This window comes from Mustelus asterias, chromosome 3 (assembly GCF_964213995.1).
Source record: "Mustelus asterias chromosome 3, sMusAst1.hap1.1, whole genome shotgun sequence".
In the NCBI taxonomy this organism is placed as follows: Eukaryota; Metazoa; Chordata; class Chondrichthyes; order Carcharhiniformes; family Triakidae; genus Mustelus; species Mustelus asterias.
The window spans coordinates 109,082,521-109,097,454 of record NC_135803.1 but is presented as its reverse complement, the minus strand read 5'-3'; the positions used below and the strand labels follow the sequence as shown (position 1 = coordinate 109,097,454).

Sequence of the window (14,934 nt, the reverse complement as noted above, 5' to 3'; positions counted from 1 at the left end):
GCAGCTGCCACTGTTTGTCAATGATGTTGATTGATTGCTTGTGTAGCAATCAAGCGGGTGCTTTGTCCTGGATGGTGTTAACCTTCTTGAATGTTGTTGGAGCTGCACCCATCCAAGCAAGTGGAAAGTATTCCATTAAACTCTTGACTTGTGCCGTGCAGCTGGTGGACAGGCTTACTCGCCACAGATTTTCCAGCCTCTGACCTGCTCTGGTAGCCACAGTATTTATATGGCTTGTCCAGTTCACTTTTTGTTCAATGGTAACCCCCAGGATATTGATAGTGGGGGATTCAGCCATGATAATCCTACTGAATTTCAAGGTGTGATGATTAGCTCCTCTCTTGTCGGAAATGGTCATTGCCCAGCACTAGTGCGGTTTAAATGTTACTTGCTACTTGTTACCCCAAGCCTAGATTTGTCCAAGTGTTGCTGCATTTGAACATGGACACAGTATGTGATGAGTCACGAATGGTGCTGAACTTTGCAAATCATCTGCGAATATCTCACTTCTGACCTTATGATGGAAGAAAGGCCATTGATGAAACAGTTGAAGATGGTTGGGCTTAGGACACTACACTGGACAATTCCTGCAGTGATGTCCTGGAGCTGAGATGCTTGACCCCCAACTACCATCACCATCATCCATGTCCTGTTTCTTGTGTCCACGACATATCTAGGCAATTTTCCACATTGCCGGGTAGATGTCAGTGTTATAACTGTATTGGAACAGCTTGGCTAGGGGCATGGCAAGTTCTAGACTATTGCTAGAATATTGTCAGGGCTATCGCCTTTACAGTATCTAGTGTCTTCAGCCATTTTTGATATCATATGGAGTGAATTAAATTGGCTGAAGACATGTGTGGGATCCTCTATATGATTTGCCCAGTTAAAAAACTTCATGTTAAGGTATTTCTGCCTAACATAACTAATTGTGCTATGCTTTAAACTAACTTAAGCTAATTTGGCCACATCAGTTTGGAATTCTGAGTCCAGCCTTGAAACTTAGCTTCATTCTCTGAAAGTACAATGTAAGATAAGCAGAAGCTTACATGGCCACAGAGGCGAATTGTTGATGCAGTTGGAGACTGCTTGTGCCCAACTCTTTAATAAAACAAGATAAGTATTCAGTTATATTGTAGACTCAGATTGATATTTAGTTAGTTTGATCCAGACTAGGTTTTGAGTTTTTGGCCAGCACAATGCTGGCTGGCTTTTGCTTTTTCTCTCTCTCTTAAGTTATCCTTATTTCACTGTCTGTAAAATGCTTATAAAAAACGCTTAAATAACGGAGTATTTACTTCGAACCAGTCATGCACAAGTTTATTCTGAAGAAGAAAACAGACCCTACAACATGCCACCGATGAGGCTGGGGACCTCTGGAGGGGGCCAAGATGTATCATCCACTGAGCACTTCTGGCTGAAGATTGCTATGAATGCTTCAGCCTTATCTTTGCACAGATGTGCTGGGCTCCTCTATCACTGAGGATGGGGATATTTGTGGAGCCTCCTCCTCCAGTAAGTTGTTTAATTGTCCAGTACCGTGGCTGGATGTGACAGGACTGCAGAGCTTGGATCTGATTCATCGTTTGTTGAATTGTCTAGCTCTGTCTATCACTTGCTGCTCATGCTGTTGGGCATGCAAGTAGTCCTGTGCTGTGGTTTCACCAGGTTGATGCCTCATTTCTGGCTATGCCTGGTGTAGGTATTGGCATGCCCTCCTGAACTCTTAATTGAATCAGGATTGTTCCTCTGGCTTGATTGTAATGTTAGAGTGGGGGATATGTCTGGCCATGAGGTACAGATTGAAGCTGAATACAATTCTGTGACTGCTAATGGCCACAGCGCCTCAAGGATGCCCAGTCTTGAGTTGTTAGATCTGTTCGAAGTCTACCCTATTTAGCATGGTAGTAGTTCTACACAACATGATGGACGGTATCCTCAATGTGAAGACTGGACTTCGTTTCCACAAGAACTGTGCGGTGGTCACTCCTATCAATACTGTCATGGATAGATGCATCTGTGGTAGGCAGGTTTGTGAGGATGAGGGCAAGTATGTTTTTCCCTCTTATTGATTCGCTCACCACCTGCCACAGACCCAGTGTAGCAGCTATGTCCTTTAGAACTCTGCCAGCTTGGTCCATGGTAGTACTGCCGAGTCACTCTTGGTAATGGACATTGAAGTCCCCCACCCAGAGTACATTCTGTGCCCTTGTCACCCTCAGTCCTTCCTCCAAGTGGAGCATGGAGCAGAGCTGATTCATCAGCTGAGGGGGATGATATGTGCCTGTCAAACGTGAGACCTGGGGAACTCAACTTATTTTCCCTGTCAATGGTGGAATTAATGCATCTGTGACCAAAATGAAGCATGTTTATCTGTTCTAATTTATTGATTGGTTTCGGTATTTTTGTTTACAGAACACACAAGATGATCTCTTTATTAATTGTCAAGTTCAAGAATACATATTTTGAAAAGGCAGGCTATAATCAACTAATACTTAGCTGATTTATGATTCTTACTGCATAGTAGAGTGGCTATTATGTTAATTGCCTAATCGTCTAAGCATTCTATTTCAGAACTTCTGAACCATATGTGTTTCAGGCTGGCTCCAATGGTCCAACATTGCCTGTGACTGAATGCCATAAAATGGTTGCCAAAATATTGAGTTACAAATACTTTAGTTTGTTCATACATTTTTTTTGACGTGTCGCCACAGAATTTTGAAACAATTTTCTGAAATCCTCTGACACAGATAAAAGCATCAAACATCTTAGGCAAAAGTTTTGATTGACAGCCGTGTCTGCACCTGTGAGCAGGTGCAGAGTGATTGCCTGACAACAGATCTTTGATGTAGTGAGAAGCCCCAATTGGGGATTATCTGTAGTCGCTGAGCCCAGTTGGTGGGTTTACAGTTTATAGCTTAGCACAAAGGCTGGGCTAGTTTGATTCATTGAAGGTGTTCTGTCTTGAATGCAATGAGCAACAATTTTTAGAGATCCAGTTATCTTGAAATGTAACTCAGCTAAAACATTATTGTTGTTCTTGAACCTTGTGAAATACAAATAAATGTATAAACATCTCAACAGTGTTTTTTATATAGAGGGCTGCTCATTCAACTATTCTAAGTGAAATGACATGTTAGCTTTTGAGTGCAATCGACCTGGTAAAAATGAGGAAAACTGCAACACAGTGAGTGATGTATTCTGATAATCTGGCAATCCGTGGCAAGTGTTTCTTAAGCCTGAGATTTTTTGTTATATTTAACTAGAAATTGGTTAGAAAGCTATACATGGTGATTGAACCAACTGAGATTCCGAAAAAGGAACATGATATTTGCGTGGGAATTAAAGATATGGAGAAAGGGCTGAGAATTACAATTCAAATGCTACAACCTCCTTTGGAGACAAAAGCTGTGGGCTCCATGACTTACGCCCGTTCTTATGCTTCTAATAGTTCATGCTTTAAGGTATGAACGCTCTGGTATAATAATTAATTAATCAACAGGAAATATTACTGCCACTGGCTGGCCAGATGATCTCAGATCATAGCAGATTTATTCTACTACACATTTGACCACAAACTATGCTGCTCAAAGAACAGCCATCAACTTGAAACAAGGGCCAGGGTGGGACCCGTTGGGGTCGGGGTAAAAACCATCTGGTCTTTAGGCAGGACCAGAAAATGCCAGCCAAGATATTTTTGGTGCTTTTAAAATAACAAATTGCAATTTTATCAAGACTTTTTGGAAAGCATGAAAATTTGCCAAACACTTCAATAAAAAGCAATTCAGCATCGATGCAATTTTAATTTTAAAAAATCCTGGGGAATGGATAGAAAGAAAAACTGAAGGTTACCCAAATCCAATTGAAAGTTACAAATCAACCTCAGTAGCAGCTTGTAAACGAACAAGTGGTGTAAACAGTGTAAAACAACATCATTTACCACGGTTTCTCTCTTTGGTCAATTTCCTGCTCATCAAGGTAAGGGAACACTTTCCATTCTAGACACGCAGTGAGGGCAATCAAGTATTTTTAGGTCAAGGGCAATAAGATTAGCAGTGAAGTAATGAGCTAATTGGCCAATTAAAGATACAATTATTGTAAGAATAATAGAACATCCATCAATCAATTGATAATTGATCTAGATTTTTTTCCCTCCTCAATTACTCCTTTCTCCCAGATATAGCTTCCGAAAGACGTAGCCATTTTCCCACTTTGCTGAACTGGAATACTGTTTCCTAAACTGTTTCCTTAGCCTGCATGTGGTAATTATCTTGCTGGATTTAGCTCATAAATTTATTTAACACTGGGTGTTGTTTTGGAAAAGGGGTGTCTCAGATTTCAGATAACGTAATGAATTGGGACCAAGGGATAGTTTCATGTAAACTTATATGTGTATAGTTATCAGTGTACTAGGTATTATAGTCCTTCTTGTCGTGTGTGATTTTTGTTTTTCTTTTTATATTCAGAAATATTCTTTTTTAATTATTCACACAATGACTGAACTGTTTCTCACTGGGTTATATATCGTTCCTCAAATTGTCCAAGAAGAAACATACACTACTAAGAATTGGGGTTCCAAGTAACGGGGGGCATGGTGGCACAGTGCATTGCTGCCTCACTGTGCTAGTTCGATTCTGGCCTTGGATGACTGTCTGTGTGGTGTTTGCAGGTTCTCCCTGTGTGGGTTTTCTCTGGGTGCTCCAGTTTTCTCCCACAATCCAAAGAGGTGTAGATTAGATGGATTAGCCATGGTAAATGCTGGGGTTATGGAGATAGGGTGAAGAGGAGGGCGAGTGTGGGGTACTCTTTCAGAGAGTCAGTGCAGGCTTGATGGGCCGAATGGCCTCTTTCTGCACTGCAGGGATTCTATGATTACCCTTCTGGGTTCTGGGACACCCTTGCACGCAATATCAGCGGGGTTCATAACACTGAACCAATTATTGTTGTTGTTATTCTTATTATCAAGAGTCTGATTTTTTTTTAAAAGGCTTATTTTGAGAGGAAAGGAAGACTTGTAATTTTTATTTACGTACCTGCTGACTCTGTTGTGAACGTTTTCGAAGGCATACTGGGATGACCTTTGCCGACTTCATTCAGAGCTGATATACGAAACTGGTAAGTCACATACGGCGAGAGCTGCAATATAACTGAAGTTGTATTCCCATCAACTCTTCTCTTTTCATGCCACCTTTCAGGTTCAAATGTTGTTTCCTCCACGATAAAGTCTATATAAAATTGAAGTTGTTTCCGATGTTATTAATTTCATAAAATAAGCTGGAAAATTCAGTACTTTCCTGTTGTCAGGAGATGCAAATTAATAATCTGTTGTTTGAATTTTATTTTTGATGTTGTTTATGAATACGATGCAGCAATTAATTTACTGAACAGCAGATGTTTAAACTTATGCCAAAAACCTTTGACTGCGTCTGCGGATGGGATTCTCCGGGGCCGTTGCAATGAATGGAGTTTTGGCTGTGCGTCAAATTCTCCATTCCTGCTGGCAGCGGGGTGGGTACAGACAAGATTGGTGGGGAATCCCACCCGTAATCTTCCCTAGGTATGTACTACACAAAATTGCTCAAAGTTTGGGATTTGAGACTTCATATTCAATGGAATTGTGGTTTCTTTGTCTTGCATAAATAGAACATAGAACATTACAGCGCAGTACAGGCCCTTCGGCCCTCGATGTTGCGCCGACCTGTAAAACCAATCTAAAGCCCATCTAACCTACACTATTCCAATATCATCCATATGTTTATCCAATGACCATTTAAATGCCCTTAATGTTGGCGAGTCCACTACTGGCAGGGCATTCCACGTCCTTACTACTCTCTGAGTAAAGAACCTACCTCTGACATCTGTCCTATATCTATCACCCTTCAATTTAAAGCTATGTCCCCTTGTGCTAGCCATCACCATCCGAGGAAAAAGGCTCTCACTTTCCACCCTATCTAATCCTCTGATCATCTTATATGCCTCTATTAAGTCACTTCTTAACCTTCTTCTCTCTAACGAAAACAGCCTCAAGTCCCTCAGCCTTTCCTCATAAGACCTTCCCACCATACCAGGCAACATCCTGGTAAATCTCCTCTGCACCCTTTCCAATGCTTTCACATCCTTCCTATAATGTGGCGACCAGAAGTGTACGCAATACTCCAAGCGTGGCCACACCAGAGATTTGTACAGCTGCAACATGACCTCATGGCTCCGAAACTCAATCCCTCTACCAATAAAAGCTAACACACCGTACGCCTTCTTAACAACCCTATCAACCTGGGTACCAACTTTCAGGGATCTATGCACATGGACACCGAGATCTCTCTGCTCATCCACACGACCAAGTATCTTACCATTAGCCCAGTACTCTGTATTCTGGTTACTCCTTCCAAAGTGAATCACCTCACACTTTTCCGCATTAAACTCCATTTGCCACCTCTCAGCCCAGCTCTGCAGCTTATCTATGTCCCTCTGTAACCTGTAACATTCTTCCGCACTGTCCACAACTCCACCAACTTTTAGTGTCATCCGCAAATTTACTAACCCATCCTTCTACGCCCTCATCCAGGTCAGATGTGGAGGAAGAAATTGCTAAGCAGATTATGGATATGTGTGGGGGTCACAGGGTAGTTGTCATGGGGGACTTTAACTTTCCAAATATTGATTGGAACCTTTGTAGGTCAAATAGTTCGGATGGGGCAGTTTTTGTGCAGTGCGTGCAGGAGGGTTTCCTGACACAATATGTGGATAGGCCGACAAGAGGTGGGGCCACATTGGATTTGGTACTGGGAAATGAACCGGGGCGGCACGGTAGCACAGTGGTTAGCACTGCTGCTTCACAGCTCCAGGGTCCCGGGTTCGATTCCCGGCTTGGGTCACTGTCTGTGTGGAGTTTGCACATTCTCCTCGTGTCTGCGTGGGTTTCCTCCGGGTGCTCCGGTTTCCTCCCACAGTCCAAAGATGTGCGGGTTAGGTTGATTGGCCAGGTTAAAAATTGTCCCTTAGAGTCCTGGGATGCGTAGGTTAGAGGGATTAGCGGGTAAAATATGTGGGGTGAGGGCCTGGGTGGGATTGTGGTCGGTGCAGACTCGATGGGCCGAATGGCCTCCTTCTGCACTGTAGGGTTTCTATGTTCTATGTTTCTATGTAAGTGTTAGATTTGGTTGTGGGAGAGCACTTTGGAGATAGTGACCACAATTCGGTGTCTTTTGTTATTGCAATGGAGAGGGACAGGGTCGCACGGCAGGGCAAGGTTTACAATTGGGGGAGAGGTAATTATGATGCGATTAGGCAAGAATTAGGGGGCATATGATGGGAACAGAAACTGTCAGGGAAAGGCACTAATGAAAAGTGGAACTTTTTCAAGGAACAAATACTGGGTGTCCTTGATAGGTATGTCCCTGTCAGGCAGGGAGGAAATGGCTGAGTGAGGGAACCATGGTTCACGAAAGAGGTGGAATGTCTTGTGAAAAGGAAGAGGGAAGCTTATGTAGGGTTGAGGAAACAAGGTTCAGATGGCTCGATTGAGGGTTACAAGTTAGCAAGGAATGAGCTGAAAAAGGGGCTTAGGAGAGCTAGGAGGGGACATGAGAAGTCCTTGGCGGGTCAGATCAAGGAAAACCCCAAGGCTTTTTACTCTTATGTGAGGAATAAAAGAATGACCAGGGTGAGGTTAGGGCCGGTCAAGGACAGTAGTGGGAACTTGTGTATGGAGTCAGTAGAGATAGACGAGGTGATGAATGAATACTTTTCCTCAGTGTTCACCAAGGAGAGGGGCCATGTTTTTGAGGAAGAGAAGGTGTTACAGGCTAATAGGCTGGAGGAAATAGATGTTCGGAGAGAGGATGTACTGGCAGTTTTGAATAAACTGAAGGTCGATAAGTCCCCTGGGCCTGATGAAATATATCCTAGGATTCTTTGGGAGGCAAGGGATGAGATTGCAGAGCCTTTGGCTTTGATCTTTGTGTCCTCACTGTCCACGGGGATGGTGCCAGAGGACTGGAGAGTGGCGAATGTTGTTCCTCTGTTTAAGAAAGGGAATAGAAATGACCCTGGTAATTATAGACCGGTTAGTCTTACTTCGGTGGTTGGTAAATTGATGGAAAAGGTCCATGGGGATGGGATTTACGACCATTTAGAAAGATGCGGATTAATCCGGGATAGTCAGCACGGATTGGTGAAGGGCAAGTCGTGCCTCACAAATTTGATTGAATTTTTTGAGGAGGTAAAAGTGTGTTGATGAAGGTAGGGCAGTTGATGTCATATACATGGAATTTAGTGAGGCATTTGATAAGGTCCCCCATGGTCGGCTTATGATGAAAGTAAGGAGGTGTGGGATAGAGGGAAAGTTGGCAGATTGGATAGATAACTGGCTATCTGATCGAAGACAGAGGGTGGTGGTGGATGGAAAATGTTCGGATTGGAGGCAGGTTACTAGCGGAGTGCCACAGGGATCAGTGCTTGGTCCTCTGCTCTTTGTGATTTTTATTAATGACTTAGAGGAGGGGGCTGAAGGGTGGATCAGTAAATTTGCTGATGACACCAAGATTGGTGGAGTAGTGGATGAGGTGGAGGGCTGTTGTAGGCTGCAAAGAGACATAGATAGGATGCAAAGCTGGGCTGAAAAATGGCAAATGGAGTTTAACTCTGATAAATGTGAGGTGATTCATTTTGGTAGGACTAATTTAAATGTGGATTACAGGGTCAAAGGTAGGGTTCTGAAGACTGTGGAGGAACAGAGAGATCTTGGGGTCCATATCCACAGGTCACTAAAGGTTGCCACTCAAGTGGATAGAGCTGTGAGGAAGGCCTATCGTGTGTTAGCTTTTATTAACAGGGAGTTGGAGTTTAAGAGCCGTGGGGTTATGCTCCAACTGTACAGGAACTTGGTGAGACCACATTTGGAATATTGTGTGCAGTTCTGGTCACCTCACTATAAGAAGGATGTGGAAGTGCTGGAAAGAGTGCAGAGGAGATTTACCAGGATGCTGCCTGGTTTGGAGGGTAGGTCTTATGAGGAAAGGTTGAGGGAGCTAGGGCTGTTCTCTCTGGAGCGGAGGAGGCTGAGGGGAGACTTAATAGAGGTTTATAAAATGATGAAGGGGATAGATAGAGTGAACGTTCAAAGACTATTTCCTTGGGTGGATGGAGCTATTACAAGGGGGCATAACTATAGGGTTCATGGTGGGAGATATAGGAAGGATATCAGAGGTAGGTTCTTTATGCAGAGAGTGGTTGGGGTGTGGAATGGACTGCCTGCAGTGATAGTGGAGTCAGACACTTTAGGAACATTTAAGCGGTTATTGGATAGGCACATGGAGCACACCAGGATGATAGGGAGTGGGATAGCTTGATCTTGGTTTCAGATAAAGCTCGGCACAACATCGTGGGCCGAAGGGCCTGTTCTGTGCTGTACTATTCTATGTTCTATGTTCTAATTATAAAAATGACAAACAGCAGTGGCCCCAGATCCTTCCGGTACACCACTAGTAACTGAACTCCAGGATGAACATTTCCCATCAACCAACACCCTCTGTCTTCTTACAGCTAGCCAATTTCTGATCCAAACCGCTAAATCACCCTCAATCCCGTATCTTCTGCAATAGCTTACCGTGGGGAACCTTATCAAACGCTTTACTGAAATCCATATACACCACATCAACTGCTTTACCCTTATCAACCTCTTTGGTCACCTTCTCAACGAATTCAATGAGGTTTGTGAGGCAGGACCTACCCTTCACAAAACCGTGTTGACTATCCCTAATCAAATTATTCCTTTCCAGATGATTATAAATCCTATCTCTTATAATCCTTTCCAAAAACTTTGCCCACAACAGAAGTAAGGCTCACTGGTCTATAATTACCAGGGTTGACTCTACTCCCCTTCTTGAACAAAGGGACAACATTTGATATCCTCCAGTCTTCTGGCACTATTCCTGTAGACAATGACGACATAAAGATCAGAGCCAAAGGCTCTGCAATCTCCTCCCTCGCCTCCCAGAGAATCCTAGGATAAATCCCATCTGGCCCAGGGGACTTATCTATTTTCACACTTTCCAGAATTGCTAACACCTCCTCCTTATGAACCTCAATCCCGTCTAGTCTAATAGCCTGTATCTCAGTATTCTCCTCGACAACATTGTCTATTTCCTGAGTGAATACTGATGAAAAATATTCATTTAGCGCCTCTCCTATCTCTTCGGACTCCACGCACACTTCCCACTACTGTCCTTGACTGGTGCTAATCTTACCCAAGTCATTCTTTTATTCCTGACATACCTATAGAAAGCCTTAGGGTTTTTCTTGATCGTACCTGTCAAAGACGTCTCATGTCCCCTCCTGGCTCTTCTTAGCTCTCTCTTTAGGTCCTTCCTGGCTAACTTGTAACTCTCAAGCGCCCTAACTGAGCCTTCACGTCTCATCTTTACATAAGTCTCCTTCTTCCTCTTCACTAGATCAACTTATTTAGTAAACCACGGTTCCCACGCTCAACCACTTCCTCCCTGCCTGACAGGTACATACTCATCAAGGACACACAGTAGCTGTTCCTTGAACAAGCTCCACATTTCAATTGTGCCCATCCCCTGCAATTTCCTTCCACATCCCATGCATCCTAAATCACGCCTAATCGCATCATAATTTCCTTTCCCCCAGCTATAACTCTTGCCCTGCGCTATATACCTATCCCTTTCCATCGCTAAAGTAAACATAACCGAATTGTGGTCACGATCACCAAAGTGTTCACCTACCTCCAAATCTAACACCTGGCCTGGTTCATTACCCAGTACCAAATCCTACCTACATACTGTGTCAGGAAAGCCTCCTGCACACATTGAACAAAAACTGACCCATCTAAAGTACTCAAACTATAGCTTTTCCAGTCAATATTTGTAAAGTTAAAGTCCCCATAACAACTACCCTGTTACTTTCGCTCCTATCGAGAATCGTCTTTGCAATCCTTTCCTCTACATCTCTGGAACTTTTCGGAGGCCTATAGAAAACTCCCAACAGAGTGACCTCTCCTTTCCTGTTTCTAACCTCAGCCCATACAGCCTCAGTAGACGAGTCCTCATCAAACGTCCTTTCTGCCACCGTAATACTGTCCTTGACTAACAATGCCACACCTCCCCCTCTTTTACCACCTTCTCTGATCTTACTGAAACATCTAAACCCCGGAACCTGCAACAACCATTCCTGTCCCTGCTCTATCCATGTCTCCGAAATGGCCACAACATCAAAGTCCCAGGTACCAACCCATGCTGCAAGTTCACCCACCTTATTCCAGATGCTCCTGGCGTTGAAGTAGACATACTTCAAACCACCTTCCTGCCTGCTGGTGCACTCCTGCGACCTTGAAACCTTATTCCTGACCTCACTACTTTCAACTTCCTGTACACTGGAGCTACAATTCAGGTTCCCAACCTGCTGAATTAGTTTAAACCCTCCCGAAGAGCATTAGCAAATCCCCCCCCCCCCCCAGGGTATTGGTACCCCTCTGGTCAAGGTGAAGACCATCCCGTTTGTAGAGGTCCCACCTACCCCAGAATGACCCCCAATTATCCAGGTATCTGAATCCCTTCCTCCTGCACCATCCCTGTAGCCACATGTTCAACTGCTCTCTCTCCCTATTCCTCTCCTTGCTAGCACGTGGCACGGGTAACAAATAGAAGTTTAAAATAGAAGTTTCATTTTCAAAAATATACACATCTGCAGCATTTTCATCAAATACAAAGGATATGTCGAAACACCACAGATGTAAAACAAATATGTTTTAAAGTTCAAAGGGACTGTTTTAAAATTTTATTAGTGTCACAAGTGGGCTTGCATTAACACTGCAATTACGTTACTGTGAAAATCCCCTCATCGCCACACTCCGGTGCGTGTTTGGGTACACTGAGGGAGAATTTAGCATGGCAAATGCGCCGAACCAGAATGTCATTCAGACTGTGGGAGGAAACTGGAGCACCTAGAGGAAACCCACGCAGACACGGGTAGAACGTGCAGACTCCGTACAGACAGTGACCCAAGCCGGGAATCAAACCTAGGTCCCTGACACTGTGAGGTAGCACTGCTAACCACTGCCACCCTTGTGTTTTTCTTTGCGGTGAAAATATTTGTTCCATCAAAAAATAGATTTAACTGGCTCTGATGTTATATGATTAATGAGGCGTTGTTTGGCATAGTTTTCTTTTCTGGCTGGAAATCTGTCTATAAATTCTGATGGAAACAGGATATTGTTAGGTGAACACGGAATGTCTTCTCCCTTCTCCTTGCAATCCTAGTTTAATTTATAGAACAGATTAGATATCGGGCAAAACTCTGTCCAACAATCTAACTCAGAAGAGGATCTTTGGAAAATAAATACTTGAATTTATGTAACGCTTTTCATGACCATTTGACAAAGCGCTTTGCAGCCAGTGAAGTACTTTTAAAATGTAATAACTTTTGTAATGTAGGAAGTAAACAGCCAATTTTGCACACAGAAAACCCCTGCAAACAATAATGTCCAAAGACCAGTCATTTGTTTTTTTTTGTGATGTTGCCTGAGGGATAAATATTGGCCAGAACACCAGAGATAACTCCCTTGCTCTTCAAAATAGTGCCATCGGATCTTTTGCTTCAGTAAGACCAGTTACAGGAGGTCTCAATTTAATGCCTCATCTGAAAAACAGCACCTCCAACAGTGTGGCACACCCTCAGTGCTGCATTGGAGTGTCAGCTTTGAATTTTGTGCTCAAGCCCTGGAGTGAGGCTTGAACCTGGAACCTTGTAACTCAGAAATAAGAATGCTACTAGCTGCGCTGCCACTGACCCTTTGCTTTAACATTCCTTCTATCATTCAAACCATTTTTTTGCTCCTTTATTTCAACCAATTTGGTGCCCAGTTAAAAGAATTGCTGTGTTTTATGTTAAGATCCATTCAGATTTCTACCATATACCACTGTAAGAGCTATCCAAATCAGAGAATCTATGTTTGTTTATCCGTGATCACAATCAAATCCAACTTTTCAATTATTGACCATTATCCTTCTTTGAGCACCACTTTGAAAAAAAAATGAAGGAGGAAATAATTATTTGTGAAATACTAAACATTACTTACTAGTTATGGGACTATTGTGGTCATCTCCAGGCTGCCAGTCTAATTTAACTTTCTGGTTAGTCAGGATTCTTAATTCCAAATCTTCTGGTGATCCGGGAACATCTAACAGAAAACACCATTTTGAAGTGTCATTTCATTCCGCAAATGCACACCATATTCAAAAAGCTGCTAAACATTGAACGTGTTTTACCCAAAAATAAATTAACATTGACACATGCCATTTAAAGCTAATAATGAAAACTTCCATAAATTTCCATTAATAACAAAGAAACAACAATAGTAGCATAACAAAAATCAATCCTATATGTTTGGTCGCTTCATGCAGTTTGTATCTATGGCGCTACTGTGTCATGCTGCTACAGACGTATTGTGATTTACAAAAATCAATGCAATGCCTTATGCTGGAATGGATTTTCCAGTTTCACAAACAACCAACAGCTAACAACAAAGAATTTGAAGAAAATTAGTCAATATAATTTTCTTCCTTGAATGTCACAAAACCATAATTTAACATTCCTGTACAAGAAATATATTCAATATATATTATGTATTATATATGTGTGTATAAACATACATGCATAAAAATAAAAGCAACAATCCTGTACTTATTTGTGGAAAATTGAAAATAGTTAGCAGGGTAACATTGTTGAATTTGAATTAATCCTTCAACATCTAACAAAATACTTTTTTGCTTGCTCACAAAATTCATGAATAAATACTTGATTGTTTATTGTTTTTCCACGACTACGTAATGCTACTTTTACCTTTGCTACATTGCTAAAAATCTCTTTTCTCAAGGTAGGAACAACAGTTTTTGGAACAAGAAAATGCCTTTAGGTCCCAAAGAAATCTATTCTGAAGTCATAGATCAACGCTACTTACCCACTTTCTCATAATATTCCTTCTATGTCCGGGAATGCATCTATATGTCTTTGGAATTCTTCGTACCATTCAACTTTGTTGGGAATTTAAAAATTTCATAACTTTACATTTCTTTGGGTGATATAATTCCATTCTTTCTTGTTCCTAACTTGTAAATTTAAATGCTTTGTCCTTTGATATTTGAAATGCTTTTCATAATGAACTGCATCTATTTTGCCCATTCACTTCACAACCTTGAAACCTTTAATTACAACCCAAACTTTCCCAAGAAAGTAATCCTTTAACATGCTTCAAACTACTGACATGAAGAACCATCTTTGGTCTTCTCATTACTGCCTTTCAAAAATAACCATAGCCAACATCTTTTGTCTCAGTGGAGCCCAAAACTGATGTGCCCCCTCAGAGAGTTTACGATCACTGAGGGAAGCTGCTGAGGAGGCGGGAGCATTCTGATATTGAAGTGTAAAATGTGTTGACATCTTCAAATGCATTAATTAAGACGAAGGGCTTATATGGTCATAAGCAATTGCACATTTATTACATGGAAACCCTTTATGGTTCATATATCCCTTGACGCAAAGTACTCTTAATGAAGTTTTAATAAATGTTGGTACATGGTCATTATTAGCTCTTAGCTTTTATATTCTGGACCCTGCAATAACTAGAAGTGCCATTTTTAATGACCAATGAATTTGTACTCTCAAATTCTTCTGCTCTTCCACAGCACCAATATTACTTGTATTCAGTGAATGTATGCTGTTTCATTTTTGCCAAAATACATCACATCAAATTCACTGATGCAGAATTACGTGTGCCATATTTTAACCTATCCTTCCATTGTATTCATATTGCTATACAGCAATCCTTTGTTTCTTTTAAAGAATGAACTATAATTACAAGTAACACCTGCAAATGTTGTTGCCACTCTTTATGCTTAAATTTAAGTCATTGCTATA

At 42.0% G+C, this 14,934-nt stretch overlaps 1 protein-coding gene across 3 annotated transcripts in view; it reads right to left on the bottom strand.

Moving 5' to 3' along the window:
- LOC144491523 (neural cell adhesion molecule L1-like protein) overlaps nucleotides 1-14,934 on the bottom strand; it is a 554,136-nt gene that overhangs the window by 244,369 nt on the left and 294,833 nt on the right. For all 3 annotated transcript variants that reach the window (XM_078209437.1, XM_078209436.1, XM_078209438.1), the window contains 2 exons: nucleotides 13,097-13,198; nucleotides 5,034-5,225 (listed from right to left, as the gene is read on the bottom strand). In XM_078209437.1, coding sequence (XP_078065563.1) covers nucleotides 5,034-5,225; nucleotides 13,097-13,198 — 294 coding nt within the window. The remainder of the gene's footprint in view (nucleotides 1-5,033; nucleotides 5,226-13,096; nucleotides 13,199-14,934) is intronic.